The 27933-nt window shown below is 33.5% G+C and overlaps 1 protein-coding gene and 2 long non-coding RNA genes across 5 annotated transcripts; 2 read left to right on the forward strand and 1 right to left on the reverse strand.

Moving 5' to 3' along the window:
• Positions 1 to 2117: 2117 nt before the first annotated feature.
• LOC148278136 (uncharacterized) lies at positions 2118 to 6885 on the reverse strand. Of its 3 annotated transcripts, none has more exons than XM_088231861.1 (3): positions 6781 to 6885; positions 5413 to 5959; positions 2118 to 3252 (listed from the first exon to the last, which is right to left on the reverse strand). In XM_088231861.1, the coding sequence occupies exons 2-3, from the start codon at positions 5876 to 5878 to the stop codon at positions 2414 to 2416; spliced, it is 1305 nt and encodes a 434-aa protein (XP_088087987.1). In that variant the 5' UTR covers positions 5879 to 5959; positions 6781 to 6885; the 3' UTR covers positions 2118 to 2413. The 3 variants fall into 3 exon arrangements, with proteins under 3 accessions (XP_088087987.1, XP_088087988.1, XP_088087986.1); XM_088231862.1 differs by having other exon boundaries at positions 5413 to 5956; positions 6781 to 6874; XM_088231860.1 differs by having other exon boundaries at positions 6333 to 6873.
• Positions 6886 to 10268: 3383 nt separating this feature from the next.
• Positions 10269 to 16323, forward strand: LOC148278137 (uncharacterized). The gene is made up of 4 exons (XR_015823272.1): positions 10269 to 10381; positions 11773 to 12086; positions 13707 to 13973; positions 15157 to 16323. It is a non-coding gene; the product is annotated as an uncharacterized LOC148278137 (long non-coding RNA).
• A 6037-nt stretch (positions 16324 to 22360) lies between these two features.
• LOC148278138 (uncharacterized) lies at positions 22361 to 27859 on the forward strand. The gene is made up of 4 exons (XR_015823276.1): positions 22361 to 22501; positions 23922 to 24127; positions 25117 to 25386; positions 26401 to 27859. It is a non-coding gene; the product is annotated as an uncharacterized LOC148278138 (long non-coding RNA).
• Positions 27860 to 27933: the final 74 nt, after the last annotated feature.

Below are 27933 nucleotides of genomic sequence, written 5' to 3' on the forward strand. Positions count from 1 at the left end.
TTTCTTTCTTTCTTTCTTTTGCAGCCTTATTCTCTCCCCTGCTGGATGGCGGATGGCGGCCTTTTCCAAACGTCTCCATTCCTTCCTATCACCCGCTTTCATCATCCACGTTTTACCGGAAATAGAGGCAATGTCGTCGACCCATCTTTTCTGTGGCCTTCCAACACTTCTTTTGTTTGCCCACGGTCTCCACTTTATTATTCTGGGTGTCCACCTGCCATCATTTTGCCTCGCCAAGTGTCCTGCCCACTGCCATTTCAATTTTGCTGGCACGATCCATGATATCCACGACTCCGGTTCGGCGCCTTATTTCTTCATTTCTTATTTTTTCTCTTAGACATACACCGAGCATCTGTCTTTCCATGGATCGTTGCGTGCATTTTAATTTCATGCTTCTTTTTTGTGTTATAAACATGGTTTCTAGTCCGTATGTTGTCACCGGCAATATGCACGATTCATATACTTGTCTTTTCAAGCATATATGCTTGATTTTTTAAAATTTATTTGTTTAATTAGCATTTTAATGAATTCTGGAATCAGGTAGAAACTTAAATTAAGAACAAATAAATGTACACTAGCATGTATTATATCTGTCATTGGTTTTCTTCTCTTTTTATTTTATTTAATATATTTTTTTTACATGTATTACTGTTGATATCCCCAATAAACAAAATTAAAAATAATTTGTTATGTCTACTTATGATATGATAGAGAAAATCCAAAAGAAGTTTCTGAGATATCTCTACATGAGAGAGTGCGGGTATTATCCTCGCCTCTACCCGACCGAGTTTCTCCAGGGTATGCTCGGCTACAAAAGTTTAGAGACTAGAAGGAATGTGTATTTGACTATACGTTTTTATCGGTTGTTGCGCGGTACGGTCGATAATTCCAAAATTATGATAAGCATTGGTTTGTATGTTCCTGATAATTATCTAACACAGCGTCATATTAGATTGTTTCATATTCCGATATGCAGGACTACCCTGCCGTTGGAAGGGTTACCGCTATGCTGAACAGCATCGCTCTGGATGTTAATCTGTTCCATGTATCCGAAGGGGTTTTCCGGAGCATGATTCTCGTACTACATTGACAAAAGCTCTTTTTTTCTTATTATAATATGTACGCCTTAAATCTTAGTTTGTTATGTACATGTAATTTTTTTAAATAAATGAATAAAATTATTTAATTACTATAATTTTGTTGGCGCCTCCCCTGGAGATGGTCTGCGTCTCCAGGGGGAGGAGTATAGATCTTTTTAAGTGATCCCGTGTTCCCGGCTTCGTTCCGAAGTTTCAGCTACCATTACAGGAGCCATCTTCAGGGTAAACTGCGTGTTTTGTAGAAAAAATATGTGTTTAGTTAGGTGCTAGTAATTTGTATCGTGTCGCAGTCGACAGCAGGCACATTCTGTCATTTTTGTAGTGTTTAGTGCCGGGAACCGTGTTGAGTTTAATTTCAGCCCGTCGATATTGTTTATCAACAATATTTTGAGTTTGCCTTAATTTTTGTAGACAAGGACTGGATTCAACTCCCTGGGTAGCTATTAATATTAACATATCACAACAGTGATGAAGAACATATTAGTGATGATAATATAGAAGTCTAGGCATCTACAGGGCTTATCACCTGACATTGGCTGGTTTAAGTGGCTACTTTACACACTGTGTAACAATCACAATTCTGCCCATATTTGAACATCTATATTCCTTCAATTCTTTGATTTGTTGATGTTTGTGTAGTTAAAGAGCTGAAACGTTTATTTATGCGGGTGAGTGTGTAAAGTGGCCACTTAAACCAGCCAATTACGGGTCATAAGCCCTCTAGATGCCTAGACCTCTATATTACCCTCTCTATGATGTTTTTCATCTCTGTTGCAATATGTTGATATTGTTTGTGTTATACAAAACGTTTTTAAATGTAGGGTTTTAAATCCGGTCAGAGTTTCTGCCTACAATGCAAGAGGTCTGCTTTCATTTGCATAGGACATAAGTTTTTTTTTAATTTTCTACCAGTCTGGCGTGTTGGTCACAACGAAACATGATCACCAGTGAAACTTATAAATAAAAGTGGAATAAAACTTAATACGAAATTATGTTTTATAAAATAAAAACTTTGTGAATAGTTAAGTACGTTTATTTCATTAAAATAACACTTTAGTTTCGGTAGAGCACTTCTCCCATCGACAGGTGACTCATAACTTTGAATATATACGAGAAAGTATATTAATTTAATATTGTATGTTTTTCACTTTTACTTGTTGCTTTATGCTCAGTTTAAACATGTAAAAAATATTAAACTTGTTATTGGTCTAAAAACTAAATGGATTAGACGACATACATATTTTGTTTAAATTTGTAATAAAATTGCGCAGTTAATTAAGTTTTTTTGTAATTTCACAGTAAGAACTTTCTCACTATAAACATGAGAATGGTTTCGCACCAGTATGAGTTAACATGTGTGATTTTAATGTATCTTTACGTGAAGATTTATAGTGACACTCTGAGCACGAAAATGATTTCTCACCAGTATGGGTCAACATGTGAGTGTTTAAATGACTCCTCTGTGAAAATTTATATTGGCACTCTGAGCATGAGAATGGCTTATCACCAGAATGAGTTAACATGTGTAATTTCAAATTTCTTTGATTAGAACCTTTATATTTGCACTCTGAGCATGAGAATGGTTTCTCACCAGTATGGGTCAACAAGTGCCTTTTTAAATGACTTTTTTGTAAGCATTTATATTGGCACACTGAGCAAGACAATTGATTCTTACCAGTATGAGTCGACATGTGTGATTTTAAATTTTTCTTGAGCGTACATTTATATTCGCACTCTGAGCATGAGAATGGTTTCTCACCAGTATGAATCAATTCGTGAGTTTTTAAAGTATCTCTACGTGAACATTTATACTGGCATTCTGAGCATGAGAATGGTTTCTCACCAGTATGCGTCAACAAATGTAATTTTAAATTACTATTTAGTGAACATTTATATTGGCACTCTGAGCATGAAAATGCTTTCTCACCAGTATGAGTCAACAAGTGTCTTTTTAAATTAGATCTTTGTGAACATTTATATTGACACTCTGAGCACGAGAATGCTTTCTCACCAGTATGCGTTAACATGTGTGACTTCAAATCCCTTTCAACTGAATATTTATATTGGCACTCTAAGCACGAGAATAGTTTCTCACCAGTATGAGTTGACATGTGAGTTGAAATGCAAAAATCATTTTGCTTCAACCGTAAACCTGAAACAAAAACATTTGAACAAGACTTTTTCCAGATGTACCAAAGGGTAATCAATGCAATAAAAACCAGCAGACTAGCGGTGGAGACAATATATATTTAAGAACCAAAATTTATTTACAAGTAATTCGAATAGATCAAGTCAAAAAAGGAATCGTGTGTTAGAAATACCACATTGTAAAACGAGGCTTGCACAGAGACATGCATATTTTATAGGCCCAAAAAATTTTTATTCTCTTTTTACTAATGATATTTCATTGATTCCAAACTTTTAAAATTTTCCTCCTTTTAAAAAACACGCACTATCCTGGATTCCAACTAAAGGTATGAACTCTTTTTTTCTATGATATATTTTGTTGCCCTTTAACAATAAGGAATATTTTTGTGTTTTTCTTTTAATATTTTTTATTTCCTTTTTAATCACTATAAAAAAAATACTATATAATCTTTTCAGAATATTTTATTTTTTCTTTCTTATGTTACACAAAAATATAACTGTTTATTATTTATTATAGGAGCAAAAATTCATTAACATTTTCATGTATACCCACGAACAGGCCATGCCTTTGTGGGATTTTTTGATAATATGTCTTTCATTGCTATGTAATTATGCTTTATTTTTTAATACTCTGTTTTATCACTTATGTTTATTGTAAAAAAATTTAAAAAAATATCAAGCTTCATATGGAAACACTGCTTCTAACTTAAAACAATTTTAATTTATTTGTGACGTGATCTCAGTGCCGTTTGTCGGCCTCGTGGTGTAGTGGTCAGTGCGTTTGCCTACCACGCAAGAGGTCTCGGGTTCGATTCCCGACATGGTTGACATGAAATATAAATTTAAAAATGTGTTTTTACACTAGAATATTTCATAATCTCTGGACTGGCACCTTAATCGTAAGACTGGTCATCTTGCCTCCATGTAACAAAAATGATCAAGATATGCTGCGATTGGTATACCAACTACTATGGACCATTAGGTGCGGAAAGGGAATGATGATGATGATCTCAGTGCAGATAATGTGGAAGACATTTTGTTAATTTTCTAACTCACTAGTTTATTATAGAAATAAAATACGAGTGATATTTTAAAATATCTGGCTTAAGCCACAAATTTTGAATATCCAGTGACCGGCTTTATCGCTTCCGCCACATCTTCGAGACTCAAAGTCGACCAGTATTGAAGATGTCGCGAAAGCGCTGAACCCGGTCACTGGATATTCCAAATTCGTGGATTAAAATATCACTCGTCTTTTATTTCTATAATAAATTACAACGAACTCCATCAAGAATTTTACTTACAAACTTAAATGTTTTAAATTCACTAGTTTTATTTAGATTTTCTGATATTTAACATGTACATTTTTGAAGGCATAAATTTATATAACAAATAAATCAATAATTACTTAATGTTATTAAATATTTGTATATAACCACTTACCGACTTTTTAATGCCTACCAGTTTCAAGACGTAACCGTCTCTTTGTCAGCACTGCGAATTCAGAGACATTATTATTGTGAAAACACCTCATATGTTCTTTAACACAAATATCAAAATTTCTTGATGTTTTTCCAACGTACACTGAAGGACAAGAATTGCAATTTAATTGGTCAACACCTGAATTTTTAATAAACTAATTTTATCTTTATATAAGAGACGGGTACGTCACGAAACCGGTAGACTTAGAAAAGTCGGTAAGTGGTTATAGAAAAATATTTAATAACATTTAGTAAAATCAACAATATTTTGAGTTTGTGCAAATTTTTGTAGACAAGGACTGGATTCAACTCCCTGGGGAGCTGTTTATATTAACATATTACAACAGAGATGAAGAACATTTAAGAGAAGTATGTAGGTGAAATAATTCAATTAGATGAATCTCACCCGCATAAATAAAGGTTTCAGCTTTTTAACTTCACAAACATCAACAGATGAAAGAATTGAAGGAATATAGATGTTCAAATATGGGCAGAATGGTGAATGTTACTCAGTGTGTAAAGTGGTCACTTGAACCAGCCATGGGCAGAACATAAGCCCTAAAGATGCCAAGACTTTTATGACCTTCTCTTAAATGTTCTTCATCTCTGTTGTATTTAGTTAAATGTTTGACCACAAAGTTAATGCTTTAAATATTAATAATAAATAAAAAAATATTACTTACTTGAGGCGATTTCATTTTCCGGAGAAGAACTAAAAGATTTTTGTGTGTTGTCAGGATAATCTATACCCATCTCTGTGTGGATAATTATAGCATCAGCTATCCTAGGCTGGTCAGTACTGGTCCCCGGTTCAGCCTTCACGGTAGTAACACCTTGGTTCTCGCTTTTGAAGGGATATGGCGCCCCTTCCCCCGTATGGACAATACCCTCTTTTACATCGCCAGTCTCCGGTTCAGCCTTCAGGGTAACATTATTTGGCTCGTGGCTTTTGTAGTAACATGGCGCCCTAACCCCAGTATGGAGAATACCTCCTTGTGCATCGTCAGCCCACGGTTCAGTCTTCACGGTAGCCACACCTGGCTCCTCACTTCCGAGGAAATACGGCCCCCCCGCCCCAGTACGGAGAATATCACCTTCTACATCGCCAGTCTCCGGTTCAACCTTAATGATCACCGAAGCGAACTCCATAACAAGACGTCGCTCAGTACGCAACTCCCGATTTAATTTCAACTATGCCGTGTTGTGTCGGTTTAAAGAGTAGAAATGCTGCTGGGATAAAAAAGAAACAGGATGGGATCACATTTCATGTGTAAGTAGCAAATGCATATGTAAATGGCAAATGCATAACTTAATTTTTTTTTATTTTTAAATCAAATTTTATTACGCCACTTTGATCATCTAATGAGAAAACTAACGAAAATTGGACCTCTCGGATTAAACCGTGGTGGACATTTGACCGACATTATCTTTCAAACACCAAATATTATTTAACATGACATAAAAATATCCGCTTATCGTAAAATAAAATTAGTTTATTTTTAAGTTCAAAGTTCATTATTCATTTACTTTTATTAAATGACCCTTTACTTATCTACTCTGTTGTGTCAGCCAATGTTTCCGCGTGTACAACAAATTATCTCACATTGTGTGATGATTATATTTTTCGCGACCTGGACCAGCGACTTCAGGCATGCGCGCAGCGAAAGCGGGCAGATGGGGTGTTTTTGGACACAGTCCGGTCTATTCAAATATGATTCTACGCTCCTTCTGGACTATTCTTAGTTATACGGTACCAATATGTTCATACAGCGAAGTGCGCACTAGATCCATGGCAAAATAGCAACGAGAATATTGTACAACACACTCAAATTAGAAGATACTACTACTATCATCACGCCATATCCTCGTAGGTGATTCTTAGGTTCTTCCACATTTATACATCTTGTCAGGTATGCCCTCCGGTTCTGTCGAAAACATAAAAACTACGAAGGAAACATGGCTGTGTATCTGTTCTATGTTTGTTACGTGCTGCTTGTCAAACTTTGCCCTTTCATTTATAATTGTTTAAGGAAATTACTAAAAGTTTGTACATCGATGGGGGTCACTCCGTCAAGCGTTATAAAGAATAGACTTCTTTAAATCGGTTTATGACGCAAAATTCGGAACTGTCAGAACACCCGAGCGCGGCCATCATGAAATGCTACAACAATGCTGCCAGTATAGATTAAATGCGATTGCCAGTATAAGTGATTTATTTCAATAATTAAATGCACACAGAACCAAAAAATATCCACCTATGAAGTATCTGAACTATTATTACATCTTACATTCTTCATTATTCCTGTGTTATTATTTGTGTGTTCTGTACTAATGCCGCAGCTGGTCTTGTTTACAGAAAATCTAAGTTCAGTAATTTTCACACGAGTATTTCAATATGGGGTTAGTTGTTATGAAATGACGGCGAGGTTAATTAGATTTATATCTCGGAGGCTGTAAAATCAAGTTCCGCGATCACGCGTCTGAATTGACGGAAGCTGTTCATCTTTCCACTAACCAAGAAGAAACGGGATCATTCGGCGCTGGAAAACTCGAGAGGCGATGGAGTCTTCCTCAAGTTATATAAAATATACATAATGCTTACCAAATGTTTAAGTTGTTGTTTATCATATTCTTATTTGTTTTTCTTCAGCCTTCTGTCCTTCACTGCTGGATATAGGCCCTTTCCATATTCTTCCATTTTTTTCGGTCGGTTGCTACTTGTAGTCATTTTTTACCCCCTACATCAGCTATGTCGTCGGACCATTTTTTTTAGGTCTTCCATCTCAAAATTTTAGGGGTCCATCTTGTGAGATCTTATCTCGCAACATGTTTTACCTTTTTTCACTTCAGTCCTGCTATGCGATCTATAATTTATTATGTACACTAAATATGTCAACTCTTTGTAAAAGAAGAATCATAAATGATTTATTAAATTTATATAAAATAGCAAATGGCGTATTGGACGTCCCGGAATTAACTAGTGTTATCAGCTTAAAAGTACCAGTTCGAAATACTCGGCAGCTAACGTTATTTTTTGAATATCCTGGCAATCATAATTATTATTACAATTCACCAATACCTAGAATACACCGGCTAGGTAACGAGTATGGTGAAGTTGATATATTTCGTCTGTCTTTTTATAAATATAGGTTAAGTATTCAAAAGGTTATAAATTAATTTGTATAAAATTTCTTAATATTGTTCTTTATTTACTTTTTTTTTCATGTATCTCTATAATAATGTATAAACTTATATGTATGTATATGTATGTGTGTATGTTTTAATATGTAAACTTATTAAATATTTTTCTATGTACCCTATACCTATGTTGGTACATTTCTTTATTTTTACTTATTATTGTATCTTTTAGTTTATCTTATTTTATCTTTGATTTTAACTCAATTTACATACTTATGTTTCACTGCTGCACTTGAATGTAATTTCTAATATATATAAAAGCCCGTAGGGCGTGTAAATTAATAAATAAATAAACAATATCCTTTATACTAGTTCTGTTCCTAATTTCTTCATTTCTTATTTTATCACTTAAGCTTATACGGAGCATGGATCTTTCTATGGATTGCTGTGTGCATTTGAGCTGTTTTACATTTCTTTGTGTGAGGGCCATGTTCTCTAATGCATAATATGTAGTCACTGGAAGTATACACGATTCGTCAGTAGTTTTCTTTTTCAGACAAATCGGAATCTCATCATATTAATGTGCCATAATATATTCTTTTTCAAAATATGATTATATGTCTGATCCTTCATTATAATATTTCTGGTTATACAAATATATCTGTGTTAATTTATTGTTTGTCCAAACTTAACACATGACTTTTTGTCCCATGGAATTGAGAATCTACACAAAATTATAATATAAACTCAATAGTATTCAAAAAAGTTCTCAAAGTGCCTTTTATATAAGTCTCAAGTTTCTAACCACGTTCAAATTCAAATCACCAGCAACTTCTATTTTTTTTATTTTGTTTCCCCGACAAAACGCCGCGTAGGCTTCGACGTAAAATGTATCTGTAAAATATTTTCCATTGTGTTGAAACAGTGCGTTATTTATTTTGTTTTATGAAGCTTACTTCTTGGCATGAACACTAAAAAAATTGACTACTATACTCAATGTTTACGTTCATTTTTTGAAAATGTCTTGATATCATTTTAAGTGGCTAGCATTTAACTCGTCCATGCGCTTTGTAGCTGCAAGACAATTAATAATCTAGCTTCAATATGTAGATGTTATCAATTACAAAATACCTTCATTTTGTAAATGGGGTCTTGAATACTAACGGTCCATGCGCTTAGTCGCTGCAAGACGTGTTATAATCTCAATCCTTTTAATTATTTTAATTTTAAAGAGTACCTACTCTAAATTTCTTAGTCAATTTAGAAAATGTGTAAATGGGGGCTAGAGTTCTTTTAGTCCATGCGCTCTGTAGTTGCAAGTCGTGCTGTAATCAAGCTCATTCTGGTTATAATTTAAATGTATCTTAATTGGAAACGAGGAACTAGATTTTCAATTGATCATGCGTTCTGTAGCTTAAAAACGTGCTGAGATATAATTGATTGTACGCCTTGAGATGATTTTCACAAAAATGGTTGTATATAAATTATTCATTTTCTCGTAACTAATTGTTTTAATTTATAGTGGAAGTAGGCTATAGATTTTAACTGAATCACAATTCTTTAATAATAATAAAAAAGTTCATTCTATAGTACGCTCCGTATTCATTTTGTCATTCACTATTTTTATATGGCTTTCGTGGTATTGCGTATGTACTTATTTATGCAATCAATTTATGAATATGGAATTGTATTTAAAAAAATAAAAAATAAAATTTTTAAATAAAAGCGTACTTACTTGATATGACTTTTATTTCAATTTTAATAAAATTACCTATAACAAGGGCCACTGGGTGATAGTTCCTTTAAAAACCGTGTCTCCGACCGGGGTAATTAGGTAGTTTTCTGAAAGCAAAATTCCCGGCCGTTAATTATTATGGTACACAGCCATTGTTTGCATTTTAATGTATATGATTTGGATACTGTGATGGAGAAATTTCGGGGGTGAAGCACCCACCCGAGCTACCAGATAGGTCAAGTAAATCAAGGGACCTAAGTATTCTTTCCCCACTCCATGTGAACTGCGCACAAGACGATAACACACAACAACAAGAAAAAAACGTTATTGAAATGATTTGAATTGAACTATGACCTTAATTTTCTAACTATGAAAGAATTTAATCTGTCTCAGCTGGTAAAAGCATGAGCTTACCGTTCTACTAATTTGAGCGTCAAGAAAAAGGTCACATATTCCCTCGGGTTTTAAATAATTTAGGTGTAATTCGGTTTATATTCTTGTGACGGGGGTTTAACATAGGGACAATACACAGCGAACTTTTTACACACATAATTTCGGTATGGCAAATTGTTGATGTGAGTTGTCCATGTTTTAACATTCATTATTGTAATGAATAATTTCTTCTGGCAATGTACTGGCAACATTGTTATTATGCATTTCCGCATTAGGATGCTCTTGACAGTTCCGAAGTTTGCGTCATAAAACTATTTAATCATTGTTTAAGAGTCTATTATATATAACGCTTTACGAAGTGATCCTAATGGATGAAGAAACTTTGGGTAATTTCCTTAAATAATTATTAATGAAAGAGCGAAGTTTGACAACAGGAGCCCATAGATTAATGCATTCAACACGCAACACAAACAGAACACAAAAAGAACAGAAACACACAGCAACATTTCCTTCGTAATTTTTATGTTTTTTTCTTCTAATTGTAGCGTGTTATTTAATATTATAGTGGCTATTTCGCCATGGGTCCAAACAGGAATTGATTTTATAACGTCTGTTTTAGTGTACCCAGAAAATTTAAATATACATATCAGAAATTAGGCCGGTTAGGGCCAGGTGTTATATTGAGCTAGACTATTTATTGAGTTGATATCTATTTAGTAGAACTCCACGTTATAATTTTAATACAATAAAATAAATCAGTGTTTGATTTTATTAATATTAAAATTGCGAGCCCATGTTTGTGACCCGTAAGTACGGGTTAAAGTTAAGGGTACTTTGTGTTGGAGTTAAATTAAAATTTTACTGTATTGTAAAGTCGATAACACCTAGATATTTTTATCCAGATTAAGGCGAAAGAATCTGTTAAATACACCCAAAACTAAAAATGATTATTTTCATATTCGTTTTACAACTATTTGCATTTACTAAATACTTTAAGAGTTTTAAGTGGTTTCCTCTCCACATGAGCAAATGCTAAGAAGTTCCTGTTTGGCCCATATAAGTATACCCCCTCCTGATCCCAACATTTAAGATAAATTTAAAGAAATTCAATTGCAGAAAAATCCACTTTTTAAATATAAACCTTGTACAATATTTGAGTTTGTCCAAATGTTCGTAGACAAAAGACTGGATTTCACGTCCTCGGGAGTCATTAAGATTTACAAATTACATCAGGGATGGAGAATACCTTAAATAAGGGAATATGGAAGTCTAGGCATTAACAGGGCTTAGGACCTGTCATTGGCTGGTTTAAGTGGCCACATTACACACTCTTTTGTCTACGAACATTTAGACAAACTTAAATATTGTAATGAAACCAAATGGTCCAAAAAGAAGTATAAAAATTGAAAATTTGTTTTCAGGCGTTGCCTAGGGGCTAGTATTTGAAATAATTCAGTCAGATGAATCTTTTCACAACAATAAAGGTTTTAGCTCGTTAAATTCACTAAAATAAACAAATGGAAGAATTGAAAAAATATGGATGTTCAAACATAGGCAAAATGGTGAATGTTACACAGTGTGTAAAGTGGCCACTTAAACCAGCCAATGACAGGTCATAAGCCCTGTAAATGCCTAGACTTCCATATTCCCTTATTAAAGGTATTCTCCATCCCTGTTGTTATTGGTTAAAAAACCTTGTATATTATAAGCAAGGTAAATAATAATCCAACTCCTATATAAAAAAAAACTTCAATATTAATTTTTCTTTTCTTTCCAGGACATTAGCATTCATATTGAATAATCATATGTACCCAAACTAGTCAAGGATTATGGAATTCGCTTCAGTGAACATTAAGGCTGAACCGGGGACTGGCGTTGTAGAAATAGATATTCTCCGAACTGGGGAAGGGGCGTCATGTTTCCACAGAAGTGAGAAGCCAAAAGTTGCTATCGTGAAGGCTGAACCGGGGACCAGTACTGACCAGCCTAGGATAACCAGTGATATAACTATCCGCAAAGAGATGGATATCGATTATCCTGACATCAAACGAGAATGTATTGGTTCCTCTTCTAAGAATGAAATCGTCTCAAGTAAGTTATACTTCCTTCCACATTATCTGCTCTGACATTACGTCTGTCGACAATGGATGATAGTACGCACGGGACCTTAATTAATATTGTATAATTGCTGACATAAAGTCAAGATAGCGGCAGAGTTGTATTATTCGTGTAATTATTCCAGAATATTACAACATTGGATATTTGGGGCATATTTTACTGTATGGGCAAATCGGTGCATGCCAGGAATTTTAGGGTCAACGTGTTTTTTTATTTTTATCTTTAGATAAGTAAGTAGATCGAAATTCTGATAAATTGAGAGCTCAAATAATGTGTTTTATTTGATAAGAATAGAGTTATAGAGTGTCGTATAGAGAAAAATACACCATAGTTTTTTTTTCTTTATTAGGGCCTACTACCAAAACTTGATAACATCGGCCAAAAACAAGTTACATTTATAAACATAAGAAAAACATAAACAGAAAGGAATAACAATATAGATACAAACAAAAGACAAGAAAAATATATGTACAAGAATAACATCGAAATATCCATTGTAATAATAAACACATATCCAAACCAACAAAAATTTCAACATAAATTGAAATAGGCACTAACAGAAAAACCCACCAAAACCTGATAGTGCCTATTTAACAGAAAATAGAAACTCACAGTAAAATTAGAAGGAAGATAGAACTTAATAACTAGAAAAATTACAACAAAAGAATCAAAATATTAACAAACATAATCTTATATTAATGATAAATTATGACTATTCAAATTCAAAATTAAACGCCGGAAGTAATAATGTCAAAATATTTTACATAAACCTAAAAATGTAAGATAAATTTATTGTAAAAAAAATAAAGAATTAATTTAAACATAATTATTTCAATGACACAATTATTATAAATCATAATTGGGAACAGTTTGAACTTAAAAAAATATAAACAGAATTAATCAATAAACAATTTGTACAAGAGAAAATTTGAGATGAATGAATTGGAAAGGTTATAAAAATCATAAATAAAATATCAAATATTTTTTTCCTCCCAGTTATTAAAGGACATGTAAAAAAATGTGATTAAGATCTCCAATACCTCCACATTCGCAGGCATTGGAGTCTAAAATTTTACTTTGAAAAATATGGGACGGAGTGCAACGGTGGCCAGATCTGATACGGCAAAAAGTTACAATCCTAGACCTATTGATTTTTATTCAAAGACAGTTACATGGCAATTAACAAAAGGGACGTGTTCAGAACTTAATGGATTACTTATCATGATTTTAATCGTTAATTGCCATTAATCCACGCAATTCTAAAATATAATTAAACAACACAATAAAGTATCACTGTTCGATTTTCTAACGCTACGAAATTGTCGCTCAAAAATCATCCTGGTTTTTGTTGTGATTTTTATTTAAAGAAAAACACTTAATAGCTTAATGCCTAAAGTATGAAAACGGTATGAAGATAATTATATGAATGTGAATAAAAAAAAGAATGAAGAGTAAAAGTAAAAATATTCATTAAGTTTTGTTTAATATAAGACTTGTAGTATTGTTTTGACTAGCATATAGTGAATTAAATAATTTTAAATATAAGTAAATATGAACATGTTTTTCTTGATATTAACTTTTTATTTCTCGAAGGTAAAACAGTGGAAATAGCTTCAGTGAATATTAAGGCTGAACCGGGGACTGGCGATGTAGAAGGAGATATTCTCCATACTGGGGAAGGGGCGCCATGTTCCCACGGAAGTGAGGAGCCAGATGTTGCTGCCGTGAAGGCTGAACCGGGGACCAGTACTGACCAGCCTAGGATTAGTGATATAATTATCCGTACAGATATGGATCTAGATTATTCTAACATCAAACAAGAATGTTTGGATTCCTCTCGTGGAAATGAAATCGCCTCAAGTAAGTAAAATTCTCTCTGTCGCGAATATAAATATGGTCCAGGCACGAGCTGACTGTTCTCTGCTGTATAACTGCTTCCCTCGTTTCGTCGAAACACATCTAATCTAATAACCTAAACATATACAAACAACAAACAACAAACAAACAAACAAATAAATACAATATGTGTTATTAAGTGTTAAAGAATCGAAGACGTCTTTCATTCATGATCCATGTTATTTAAAAAGGCATAATATCGGTATTATTTATCACTCCTGACTTTAGATGACACACTTTCCATATCTGCCTAGATCATGCTTTGACTATAAGTAGTGTACATTTTAATAAAAATTGTTTGGATAAGTTCATTTAGTGTATTCATCATCATCATCGTCATCATCAGCCGTCTCTTGTCCAATGTTGAACATAGGCCTCCCCCTTTAGTCTCCATATTTCTCTATCCTGAGCTAACCGCATCAAACCACTTCCTGCTACTCGTCTTATGTCATCAGACCACCTCGTCTGAGGCCTGCCGACACTTCTTCTACCCGTTCTGGGTCGCCATTCCAGGACTTTTTTGGTCCATCTAGAGTCTGTGATTCTGGCTATATGACCAGCCCAGCTCCATTTCTGGTTGGCAGCCCTATGGACCACATCGGTAATCTTTGTTCTCGCTCTAATCAATGTATAGGTTTTTCTGTCTCTCAACGAAATACCCAGCATTCTCCTTTCCATGGCTCTCTGTGTCACTGATAATTTGTGTAAAAATTTTTTCGTGAACACAAAAGTTCACAGCCATATGTCAATACAGGGAGAACACAAGCATCAAAAAGTTTATTCTTTAAATAATGTAAATACTTCGGAGATTTTAGGATATATGAGAGCTTACTAAAGGCGGCCCATGCTAAACCTCACCTTCAATTCAGTGTATTGTATATCATTAATGCCAATCTGGTAGCAATTTCGTAAGCCTATTAATTTGTTTAAAATAATAATGCAATAAAAAACAATGTTTCCATTTCCAACAATCCAAAGACGTCATTCGTGCATCATCAAGTTGTTTCGCGTTAGAGACAGTCTTACCATAGGAAGCCTAAAATTGTCTCCCCTTCTTGTCTGTTGGTTGGAAAAGTCTTTATTGCATTATTTACCCCTTAGTACACTCGGAAGAAGTCTAGTTTACATGTTTTTGTTGTTGTTTCAGGTTTACAAGCGAGGCAAAAGGATTTTAACTGCTCAAAAACTCACAAGTTGACTCATACTGGTGAAAAACTATACTCGTGCCCAGAGTGCAAATATGTATGTTCAGTGAGAAGTAATCTCAAAAGACACTTCTTGACTCATACTGGTGAGAAACAATTCTCATGCTCTGAGTGTCAATATAAATGTTCAGAAAAAAATAATTTAAAATCACACATGTTTACTCATACTGGTGAGAAACCATTCTCGTGCTTAGAGTGCCAATATAAATGTTCACAAAGTAAAAGTTTAAAAGCACACATGTTAACTCATACTGGTGAGAAACCATTCTCATGTACAGAGTGCCAATATACATGTTCCCTTAAATATAATTTTAAAAGACACTTCTTGACTCATACTGGTGAGAAACAATTCTCATGCTCAGAGTGTCCGTATAAATGTTTACAAATAGGGAGTTTTAAATTACACATGTCAACTCACACGGGTGAAAAACCATTCTCATGCCCAGAGTGTCAATATAAATTTGCACTTCGAAGTCATTTAAAATCGCACATGTTAACTCATACTGGTGAGAAACCCCTCTCATGCCCAGAGTGCCAATATAAATGTTCACAAATAGGGAGTTTGAAATTACACATGTCAACTCATACTGGTGAGAAACCATTCTCATGCCCAGAGTGTCAATATAAATGTTCACTAAGGGGCCATTTGAAATCACACATGCGTACTCATACTGGTGAGAAACCGTTCTCATGTTCAGAGTGCCAGTATAAATGTTCAAATCAAACCAATATGAAAAGACACAACTTGACTCATACTGCTTCAAATCGAAGGAATTTGAAAAGACAAAACTTGACCCATACTGGTGAGTAACCATACTCATGCTCAGAGTGCCAGTTCACATGTTCACGTAGAGATACTTTAAAACTCACATGTTGACACATACTGGCAATAAAATGTTCTCCTGCTCTGATGGTAAATACACATTTTTCAAAATACGTGATTTAATTCTTTGTATTTGGAATTAATAATTAATACAAAAAAATATATAAACGGACAGATCACAAAAAATATATAAAAATTAGAAAACTTTCCAATATCTTCAAGTCCATAAGTAACATCTTTTCGCTAATTAAACTCAAACAACTATATTATATTTTATGTAACCTAAGTCTGTTTATGTCATTTGACTTCCTGTTCCCCATAGTAGTTGCATATAACATATTTTATTTCTTACATAGGCTTCATACATTAGAGTTTTTTTCAGTTTTTGGAACAAAGATTTTTGATTGAAAATAAATTATACGAATTAAAGTATAATGTAAAAATACTACAGAAATATAACTTTTTTTAAATTTATAAAGGTCTATTAAATTTTGCGGGGAAAAAAATGTTTTTTAACTTCTTATTAGTCGCATAAAAAATACTTTTAAATTAGTTATTTTGAATTCCCGCTAAAACAGTCATTGCATTGGCCACGTCCCTAACACGTCACGGTTCATGTTAACTTTCAACTTTTTTCCAAACCACTTGAATTTGTTTAGAACATGTCACGAATCCTGGCGTCACAATCATCAATGCCAAACATGTCGCGTTTTTCTAGTGACATATTTTTTTATAATTTGTTTTATAATTTGATCTGTATTTACTTACAAACCACTGTTAACGGTTTTATATATTGACATAATTGTATCTCACTATAGAGAGGTTATCAACAATATTTTGAGTTTGTCCAAAGATGTTTTGGATTCATTATCTTTTATTCAAGTTTCAAGCCATTCCGTCCTTGGATTCCGGTGGTCCTTGTTTTGAATCCCAATGTACCCCCCTCCCTGACGGCGAGTCAATAAAGCAACGCGCAAAAACACAACAACGAAAACCGTACCGCGAGCGAGACCAGTGATTCGAATCACCAACATACACGAAACGTTCAAAGTGATTTGTGCAAACGATAACGGTGTTTTTCTGGACCTTTGCCAAAGGGAGGAAATCGTAAGTCCTTACTCTTTTGATTCATTCCAGGATTGACACTCAAAACAATAACGTCAATTAGTTTACACAAAGTCAAACGTTCCCTGTTTTCTTCGCGAGAGAGCAGGCCTTGTTTACAGTCCCGAGGTCGAAGGTATCGAGCATCCAACACAAGGAATGGATTCAACGCCCTGGGGAGCTGTGAATATTAAAAAATTACAACTGAGATAATGAACATTTTAGAGAAGGTAATATAGTAGTCTATGCATCTACAGGGCTTATGATCTATCATTGACTGGTTTCAGTGGCCACTTTCAACATTCACCATTCTGCCAATATTTGAACATATATACCTTCAATTCTTTCATCTGTTGATGTTTGTGAAGTTAAAGTGCTGAGTGTGTAAAGTGGCCACTAAAACCAGCTAATGACAGGTCATAAGCCCTGTAGATGCATATACTACTATATTACCCTTCTCTAAAATGTTCATTATCTCTGTTGTAATTTTTTAATATTCACAACTCCCCAGGGAGTAGTCTATGCATCTACAGGGCTTATGACCTATCGTTGGCTGGTTTAAGTGGCCACTTTCAACATTCACCATTCTGCCCATATTTTTTCGTTTTTTTATTTTTATTTATTAATAACAAATTAAAATACAATATTACAACTAATTATAATTTTTTACATTAATAAAATACATATATTTACATTAACGTTTCCCATTACGTAAAAGAAATAAACAATTCTTGTGTACATAATGGGGAGTGACGTCTTACAATAGATTATTTTATTTTAATCAATAACATTTTTAAAATAACATATATTAATTACAAAAAAGATATTAACGATGTTTTCAATCAGTGTTACTTAAAGAAGAATTATAGATGTATTTTTTTACTTCTTTTTTAAATATATTGTATTCCTTACTGTACTTTTTATTATCTTTGTTCATTTCATCAAAGAAAAATATTCCTCTGTAAGTATAATGATGTTGTGCAGTAGTTGTTTTTAATTTAGGAATTAGGATATTACCACCTGTTCTAGGTCGCGTACTTACGTTTTGAGACCGAAAAATACTACTATTTATTTTATCTTTATGTATTTGAAGCAAACAATTCTTTTTATATAGCAATTTTATATCTGAAACCTTAATTTTTTTAAATAATTGAACATTGGGAAAAGTAGACGTTTTTTTCAAAATAACTTTAATAATTAATATTTGTATTTTTTCAACTGGTAAAATATTTGTTTTTAAAGCACCACCCCATCCGAACATACATTCCTTCAATTCTTTCATCTGTTGATGTTTTTATTTATTTTTATTTATTTATTTTCTTTTATTCAGGAAACATACAGTAAAGTTACAAAGTTTAATATTTTACACAATTGGACTTAATTCTAATGGACCAGTGAAGTTTCCATATTAAAAAGCAATTAAATCTAATGTTAATTATGAAAGTATAAAAAAGAGAAGGAAAAAGAAAACATAAATGAAAGTTGTTTGAAAATTTAAATTTAAGTGAAAAATATATATTTTAAGGTTTGTAGTTTGTAGTGAGTATTTACAAATGGAAATAATATTAAAAATGAAGAAAAATTGTAAGAGTAATTAAGAATTAAGAATGGAAATAAAGAATGAAAAACATACTCAGATGTAAAAATAAAATAAAATAGTAATAACATTTTTTAAAAAAAAGGAAAAACATAAACACATATTTATTTTAAGGGATTCAAAGAAACGATGAGAAGAATCTTTAAGTGAAATATAAGACAGTAAATTTAAATTTAGGTCAATTTAAAAAACATCTTCAAAATTAATGACACATTATAGTAAGAGCAGCAATATATTGATTTTATTAACATATATAATATAAGTAATTAAAAGTAGTTTAAAAGTATAACAAGTATAAAAACATGCCAATGGCAGCAGAGAAAAAAGAAAAAATAAAGAAGGAATAACAAGTATGGCAGTAATCATTTAAAATTTGAAAAAGCAATATAAGGAGAAGATTTTAAACTAAAAGAAGTCGATAAAATTTCATTAAAGCGATTTTAGTAGTAATACAAAATTTCAAAAGAGAAATTTAATTTATAATAATAATATTAATGTATGTAATTTGAGTGATATAAGAGAAAAAGGGACCAACCGGAGTTTTATTCAAAAGTTTTCAATACACTATTTTTAAATAATTGTAATCCTGTATGATATATATCTATATGGTTAAAAAAGCTGTTAAAAGTGGAACACGATCTGTGTAAAAACGAATTCTGGCAATAGTTCGTATTGACACTAGGTATTCTAAAGGTTGGGTGATTTCGTAGGGCACGTGATGGACAGTTTATTTGAATTTTATTTAGGAGCTGGGACGAATCAGCTAGACTGTTAATAATTTTATAGAGGAATGTGAGGTCCATTAATGTTCTCCTTTTTTCGAGGTTAATCAGTTTGTGAAAACGTCCAGATAAGTCATGATTTGGAAATATACGAGAGCATCGGAAATTCAAATGTTTTAAAAATTTGTTTTGTACTTTCTCCAGCCTGTCAATATAAGTAATGTATTGTGGATTCCAAACGATAGACGCAAATTCAAGATGGGTTCTTACATAACTATAATAAAGATTTTTTATTGTTAGATCATTTTTAAAAGGCTTAGATACTCGTATAATAAAACCTAACATTTTATATGCTTTTTCAATAATTTTATCAATATGTGATTGAAATGTCATTTTTGAGTCCAGAACTACACCTAGATCTCGTATTTCTTGGACACGGTGCAAGACTGGACCCGATAGAGAATACGAATAATCTATCGGATTTTTTATTCTCGTAAAGGTAATTGTTTTGCATTTAAGCGGATTTAATATGAGCTGATTATTTACACAATAAGTAGAGAAGTTTTCAAGATCTTCTTGCATATCAAGACAATCTTGTAGGGAAGTAACTTTCTTGTATATTTTTGTGTCATCGGCAAATATTTTGTATTCGGAAAATTTAAAGACGTTACCCATATCATTAATATAAAGAATAAACAATAATGGACCCAAGTGGGATCCCTGGGGTACACCGGAATAGCATTGTTTAAATGAAGACTGATAGTTTAATAGTGCAACTGATTGGAGGCGATACTTTAAATAAGACTCAATCCAACGTAGTAGATTACCGTGAAAGCCATAACATTTGTTTGTGAAGTTAAAGAGCTGAGTGTGTCAAGTGGCCACTTAAACCAGCCAATGACAGGTCATTAGCCCTTTAGATGCCTAGACTACTATATTACCTCCTCTTAAATGTTCTTCATCTCTGTTTAATTATGTTAATAAAAAGGTTATTTTTAAATCATTTAAGTTTTAATGTATTTAAATAGAATACAATTGTATCGAATTATCTTTTAATTAGAAACCTATTGCCCCCAATGTGGTTTCATTTTAAACTTCTTCCCGTCCTTTCGATTCACGGTATGACAGCGGCTGTCAATTTGATGTTGCTTGCTTTACCTACGGGTGATGACGTCACAGAGAAGCGGGGAGGCCTTGGATCTAGTAGGTGTTGGGTTGTGTCATTTTGATTACCTGGGGTGCTATTTTGTACCGCTCTCGCGGCACGAGAAAACAGTTTTGTTCACGTATTTTGAATATAAATATACAAGATAATACGGCCGCGAGAGCGTTTGGAATATTACCCTTGTTCCCTATGGCTTAAACCATAGAATTAAGAATAGTCCAAAAGAAGCGTAGTCATATTTGAATACATCGGACTGCGTTCTAAAAACCCCCCACATTGCTCCACTTTCACCGCGCGCTTGCATGAAGTCGCCGCGTAATATTGCCAGATCGCGAAAAATATAATCATTACACAAATGTAAGATAAACATATTAAAAAAAACAAATATTTAATATCTCTAAAATTTTATTGTAAACCCGGAAACATTGATTGACACAACAGAGCAGATAAGTTAAGTGTTTTTTAATAAGAGTAATTTAATTAATGAACTTTGAACTTAAAAAAAACTTATTTTATTTTAAATAAAACGGATATTTTCATGTCATGTCAAATAATATTTTATGTTTTGAAGGTAATGTCGGTCAAACGTCCACCACGGCGTTGTTTAATCCGAGAGGTCCAATTTTCATTAGTTTTCTTATTAGATGAGCAAAGTAGCGTAAAAAAAAATACTATCCTGGCAACAACAAATTAAAAAATATCACACCAATCAAGTCACTTTATTGCTCCCTGGTTAGAAGTCGTTTAGGATATATTTCTCCAGTCTGGTCGGTCGCTGGTCGCTCCATTATCGTGTATATTCTGATTCACTCGAGCGCGTCCAGAAGAAATTTCTAAAATATATTAATTTTGAACTTCATGTTCCAGCTGCTTTATGACCAACTATCACATGCACTCGCCTATACCTAGGCTCCATAAATATGGCAATCAGTATGAGGACAAGGCTGATATATTTGGTTCTGGACTTGATAGTTATAAAACGAGTCTGATTTCTTTTTTTCTCTCGCAATGTTATTCTTAAACTTTTTTTATATGTAAAAATGTTTTCCTTTTTTGCTTTTTCATATTTATATATTTATTTCGTTAGTATTTTTGGTTGCTTATGTGTATTTACCTACTTGTTTCTATTGTTATAGTTATGCAATTTTATAATTTTTTGCTATGTATTTATATATGTATTTTTTCCGTATTTATGTTCAATATATGTTAAAAGCAATTTATGCCGTTTATGTAAAAATAAATAAATAAACAAACATTAATATAAAGTACATTTTGTTTTTTTTGACAATCTGACGGAAAAATAATTGAATTTTTAAGTAATACAATTGTTGCTTAAACATGCAATGTGATCCCATCCTGTTTCTTGAAGTTCCCAGAAGTATGTTTACCCTTGAAAACAACACAACACGGCATGGATTCAAATCGGGATTTGCGTACTGAGCAACGTCTACAAAAAAACTAATGAGTCAAAACGTAAAACTACTCCTTGAAAAGTAGTTTAGTCACCTTCTATTGTATTCGGTTTCTGGACGATTCCTTATTTTATGGTTGTAACATACAACATATTTTAGATTTAAGATTGTCTAACATTAGAATTTTTTCCCATTTTGCTCATTAAATTGTTGATGTAAGTTGTCCATGTCAATTGTTTGTCTATTGTTGTCCTAAATATTCAACATTCATTATTGAAATGAATAATTTCGTCTGGCAATCGCCTTTAATCTGTACTGGCAACATTGTTGTAGCATTTCATAATGGCCGCACCCGGATGCTCTGACAGTTCCGAAGTTTGTGTCACAAAACAATTGAATAATTGTTTTATAGTCTATTCTATATAACGCTTGATGTAGTGACCCCGTCGATGTAGAAACTTTGGGTAATTTCCTTAAATAATTATTAATTAAACGGCGAACTTTAACAGCCCATAGATTTATACATACAACACGTAACAAGCATAGTCAGAACAGAAACACACAGGAATGCTTCCTTCGTAGTTTTTTTGTTTTCATCTTCTAATTGCAGCGTGTTATTTGATATTCTAGTGGCTATTTTTCCATGGGTCGAGTGCATACTTTGCTGTATGAGCATATCAGTACATTACGAGTATAGGAATTGTTTTAATGTCTGTTTTTATAGTGTAGGTACACAAAAATGAAAAATACATACTAGAAATTAGGCCGATTAAGGCTTGGTGTTATATTGATCTAGACTATTTATTGAATTGGTGTTTATTTTGTAGAACTCCACCTTATAGTTTTTATATATAAAATAAAATAATAAGTGAATAGACAGAAATAAGTGTTTTATTTGAATATTAAAATTGCTAGCTTATGTTCGTGACCCGCACTTAAAGGGTACTGTAGCTAACGCGCTACCGGCGTTGTGTTGTGGTTCCGCTGCAGTCACTAACGCACACGTCCCGATTCACTGGTTGTAAGGCAGCGGAGGCTAGGCGATCTTGTTAACTCGTCAAGGCCGGAGATGTCCTTAAAAGGGCCTCTTACTTCAGGCTGAAGTTGCCGGTTCACCGTGGTCAGAAATCCGTAGGGAAAGAAGTCCAAAATCCAAGTCCAGGGTGAAGCGAAGGTGTCAAGCAAAGTGAAGTAGAATCGAGTAGAAATCCGGGTCGGGGAGTAGCGAGTAGAAATGAGTAAAAGCCAAACGTCAGAGAGGAAGTGATTGTTTATTTTTAATAGTACATGTTATAGACCGTTCGCGCTACGTGCCCCACCATTCATCCCGCCGAGCGGGCCTAGCCGTCGCATGCCGCGCGGAGAGAGAGAGAGAGCGACTGAGAAGGCCGCCCGCCCGCTCTATCTGTCTCCCTCCCTTTACGTATATAGGCACTATCCCCTCCAGTTCTCACGGCATTCTCGCAGCGGCGGCGCAGCGCGAAACAATGAACATTCAAAAATATACTTAAACTAATTTATAAACTAAATGCCTCAGTAAGGAAAAGGGCACCCCCGAAAGTGACAAATACTAGTCTTTATTGAAGGGGCAGCTCATTTCTAACACATACCGAGATCCCTAACTCTAACACTTAATCTACCGCGGTGGTGGTCCCTACAAGGGCCGCTTTCTGTATTGACGTCCGTAACAGGTACCTTGTGTTGGAAGTTAAATGAAAATTTCACTGTATTTTTAATTTGATAACACCTTGCGATTATAGTCCAGATTATGGCGAAAGAATCTGTAAAATACGCCACAAATTAAAAAATAATAATATTAATCTTCGTATTCAAAACTATGTGCATTTAATAAATACATCAATATTTGTTTGTCTTTTTTTCTAGGATATTAGCTTTCATATTAAATAGTCATATGTACCCAAACTAGTAAAGGATTATGGAATTCGCTTCGGTAAACATTAAGGCTGAACAGGGGACTGGTGATATAGAAATAGATATTCTCCACACTGAGGAAGAGGCGTCATGTTCCCACAAAAGTGACAAGCCAGGAGTTGCTACCGTGAAGGCTGAACCAGGGCCATTAACAAAAGGTTTGTGTTAAGAATTCAAGGATTTTAATCGTTAATCGCGATCAATCCACACAATTCTAAAATATTCCTGTATAACAAAATAAAGTATCACTGTTCGATTTCCTGACGCTACAAAATCGCTCCTAAGTAGCGCCTGCTAAGGTCGCTCAAAAAAACATCCTCGTTTTTAGTGTGGTTTTTATTTTAGTTAAAAAAAAAAAAAACGAAAATACTAAAAGCTTAATGCATAAAATATTAAAACTGTATGAAGACAATAATATATAAGGGAAAGAATAAAAGTACAAAATTTGATTGAAAAAAATGTTCTGTTTATTTTAAGAATTGTAGTACCTATTGTTTAAATAAGTATATAGTTTATTATTTTTATCAAAAACATTTTTCACTTTGTGGTATGACATTTTACACTTATTTGTTTATAAATTTGTATAAACCACTTTAATTTTTAAAAAAATTAATTAATTACACTTCGACCGGTTTCGAGGTTACTACCTCATCGTCAGGAATTTAACTAACTTATAATTACACGCGTGAATTTAATCAAGAAACGGGTGTAGAAATTTTGCATGTCAATAAAAATGGTTTTCGTTTAGATAATTAAGAACGATTAGAAATTAGTAAAGCCATTAATCAAAAACTTCAAATAATAAATAATCAATTAAATTTAACTTCGAGTCCTCTTTTAAAACTATTCCCGTTATGATTTATTTTATCTTCTTTCTTTCAATTTTCTGTCTCTTTCATACAATATTTTATTATATAAATAGCAACGCGTGTAATTATAAGTAAGTTAAATTCCTGACGATGAGGTAGTAACATCGAAACCAGTCGAGGTGTAATTAAAAAAAAATTAAAGTGGTTTATGCAATTTTATTAACAAATAAGTGTAGTATATAGTTAATTAAACCATTGTAAATATTAGTAAATATGAAAATGTTTTTCATGATATTTACTTTAAGATTACATAAATATTAACTTTTTATTTCTTGAAGGTAAAACAATGGAAATAGCTTCGGTGAATATTAAGGCTGAACCGGGGACTGGCGATGTAGAAGGAGATATTCTCCGTACTGGGGAAGGGGCGCCATGTTCCCACGGAAGTGAGGAGCCAGGTGTTGCTACCGTGAAGGCTGAACCGGGGACTAGTACTGACCTGCCTAGGATAACCAGTGATATTATTAGATTCACGGAGATGGACATTCACTATCCTGACATCAAACAAGAATGTTTGGATTCCTCTCGTGCCAATGAAATTCCCTCTAGTAAGTAAAACTTCTCTCTGTCCTCTGCTGCACATCTGCTTCCCTCGTTACGTCGCACCTCTTATCTAACTACCCAAGTGAGGCGATCACGCTTACGTATCTTAGAACGGCTCCATTATATTATTTTTAGTTTATTTTGATATCAAATCGCCCATCAATAGGGTAGAATTTTTCTCGACGATATTCTTGAGTATTTTTTCCATTTCATTGATAAACGAGAACGTATTTTTTTTTGATCGTAAGTAAATTGAGATTAAGCTATTTTTACTTATGTTTTAATAAACAAAACAAACAAACAAACCATCACGCCGTTTCCCCGTAGATGTAGGCAGAAAGGATAGAACGCCATAACACTCTATCTTGGAGTACCGACCTCGCTTCCTCTACATTCATACATCTTCTCATGCACGCACGCCGATATTCCTACTTTTGACATGTCCATCTTCAAGTATTTAATGGACTTGATCGTGCCACGTCTTTCTCGGTCTTCCTCGTTTTCTGCATCCATTAACATTTGCATCGTAGATCCTTTTAGCCGTTCTTTCGCTGTCCATTCGCTCTACATATCCAAACCAACGCAGCACCCCTTTCTTGATTCTGTCAATAATGCATGTCTCAGCCTTACACACTTCACGGATCTCGACATTTGTGCACCTACCATACATCGTTTTACCACACATTCGCCTGAGGGATCGCATTTCGACAGCATTTAACCTACTTTCATCATCATTTTTCCGATTCCATACTTCGCTCCCATACATGTTTTTATGATTACTTAAAACAAAAAGTAAAATTTGCCATAATTAATTATGCAATAAAAAAAACAATTTTCCATTTCCAACTATCCAAAGATCTCATTCATGCATCATCAAGTTGTTTCGAGTTAGAGACAGTCTTACCATAGGAAGCCTGAAATTGTCTCCACTTCTTGTCTGCTGGTTGGAAAAGTCTTTATTGCATTGATTACCCCTTAGTACACCTGAAAGAAGTCTAGTTCATATGTTTTTGTTTCAGGTTTACAAGCGAGGCAAAAGGACTTTAACTGCTCAAAATCACACATATTGACTCATACTGACGAGAAACCATTCTCATGCTCAGAGTGCCAATTTAAATGTTCAGTGAAAAGTAGTCTTAAAAGACACTTCTTGACTCATACTGCTAAAAAACTATTCTCATGCACAGAGTGCCAGTATAAATGTTCAGGTAAAAGCAATATAAAAAAACACATTATGACTCATACTGGTGAGAAACCATTCTCATGCTTAGAGTGCCAATATAAATGCACACAAAAAAGCTTTTTACGAACACATATGATGACTCATACTGGTGAGAAACCATTCTCGTGTCCTGAGTGCCAATATAGTTGTTCCCACAAAAGTAATTTAAAAAAACACTTATTGACTCATACTGGTGAAAAACCATTCTCATGCTCAGAGTGTCCGTATAAATGTTTACAAATAGGGAGTTTTAAATTACACATGTCAACTCATACCGGTGAGAAACCATTCTTTTGCCCGGAGTGTCAATATAAATGTGCACTTAGAAGTCAATTGAAATCACACATGTTTACTCATACTGCTGAGAAACCCTTCTCATGCTCAGAGTGCCAATATAAATGCTCACAAATGGGCAGTTTGAAATTTCACATGTCATCTCATACTGGTGAGAAACCATTCTCATGCCCAGAGTGTCATTATAAATGTGCACTTAAAGGTCATTTAAAATCACACATGCGTACTCATACTGGTGAGAAACCATTCTCGTGCTCAGAGTGCCAGTTTAAATTTTCAAATCGAAACGGTTTGAAAAGACACAACTTGACTCATACTGCTTCAAATCGAAGAACTTTGAAACGACAAAACCTGACTCATACTGGTGAGTAACCATACTTTTGCTCAGAGTGCCAGTATGAATGTTTACGTAGAGATACTTTAAAATCTTACATGTTGTTTCATTCTGGCAACAAAATGTTCTCCTGCTCCGATTGTGAAAACATCTTTTCCAAAAGACGTGATTTAATTCATCATTCGTTAAATCACATTGGTAAGAAAATTCTTACTGTAAAATTATTTCCTACAGTTAATTAAAATTATTTGCTTAGTTTTATTTTAAATTAATAGAATGAACGGAGGGTAATGCCGTACAGCGGCGAAATCCGTACAGTAATTTTAAGTTGGAAGAATGTAAGTTACATTCATTATTTTTTTTTATGTTATATTTCCCCTACATTTAACTACTGCATTTATATACTTTTTTATCACATTGTGACATTTTCTTACTTTTTTATATTGCATTTTTACTACATATGTTTGATGCATTTTTCTCATTGGATATTTTTTTACTATGTTAGTTTTACTTCATTCTTTTTTACTAGGTATTTTATATTTTACCCGAATTTACTAAGAAAATAATGTGTTTGGGACTTTTAATTTTTTTATGATATGTGGTATAAAATAAAACGTTTACATTGAAATATTTTGTTTAAATGTTCACTTGCCCTGAATCTATATTTATATCGTCTACGTTTTTATTTTAAACGCGTGGGGT

Source organism: Micrasema longulum, unplaced genomic scaffold, assembly GCF_059751315.1.
Source record: "Micrasema longulum isolate JH-2025_06_02 unplaced genomic scaffold, ASM5975131v1 h1tg000927l, whole genome shotgun sequence".
NCBI lineage: Eukaryota > Metazoa > Arthropoda > Insecta > Trichoptera > Brachycentridae > Micrasema > Micrasema longulum.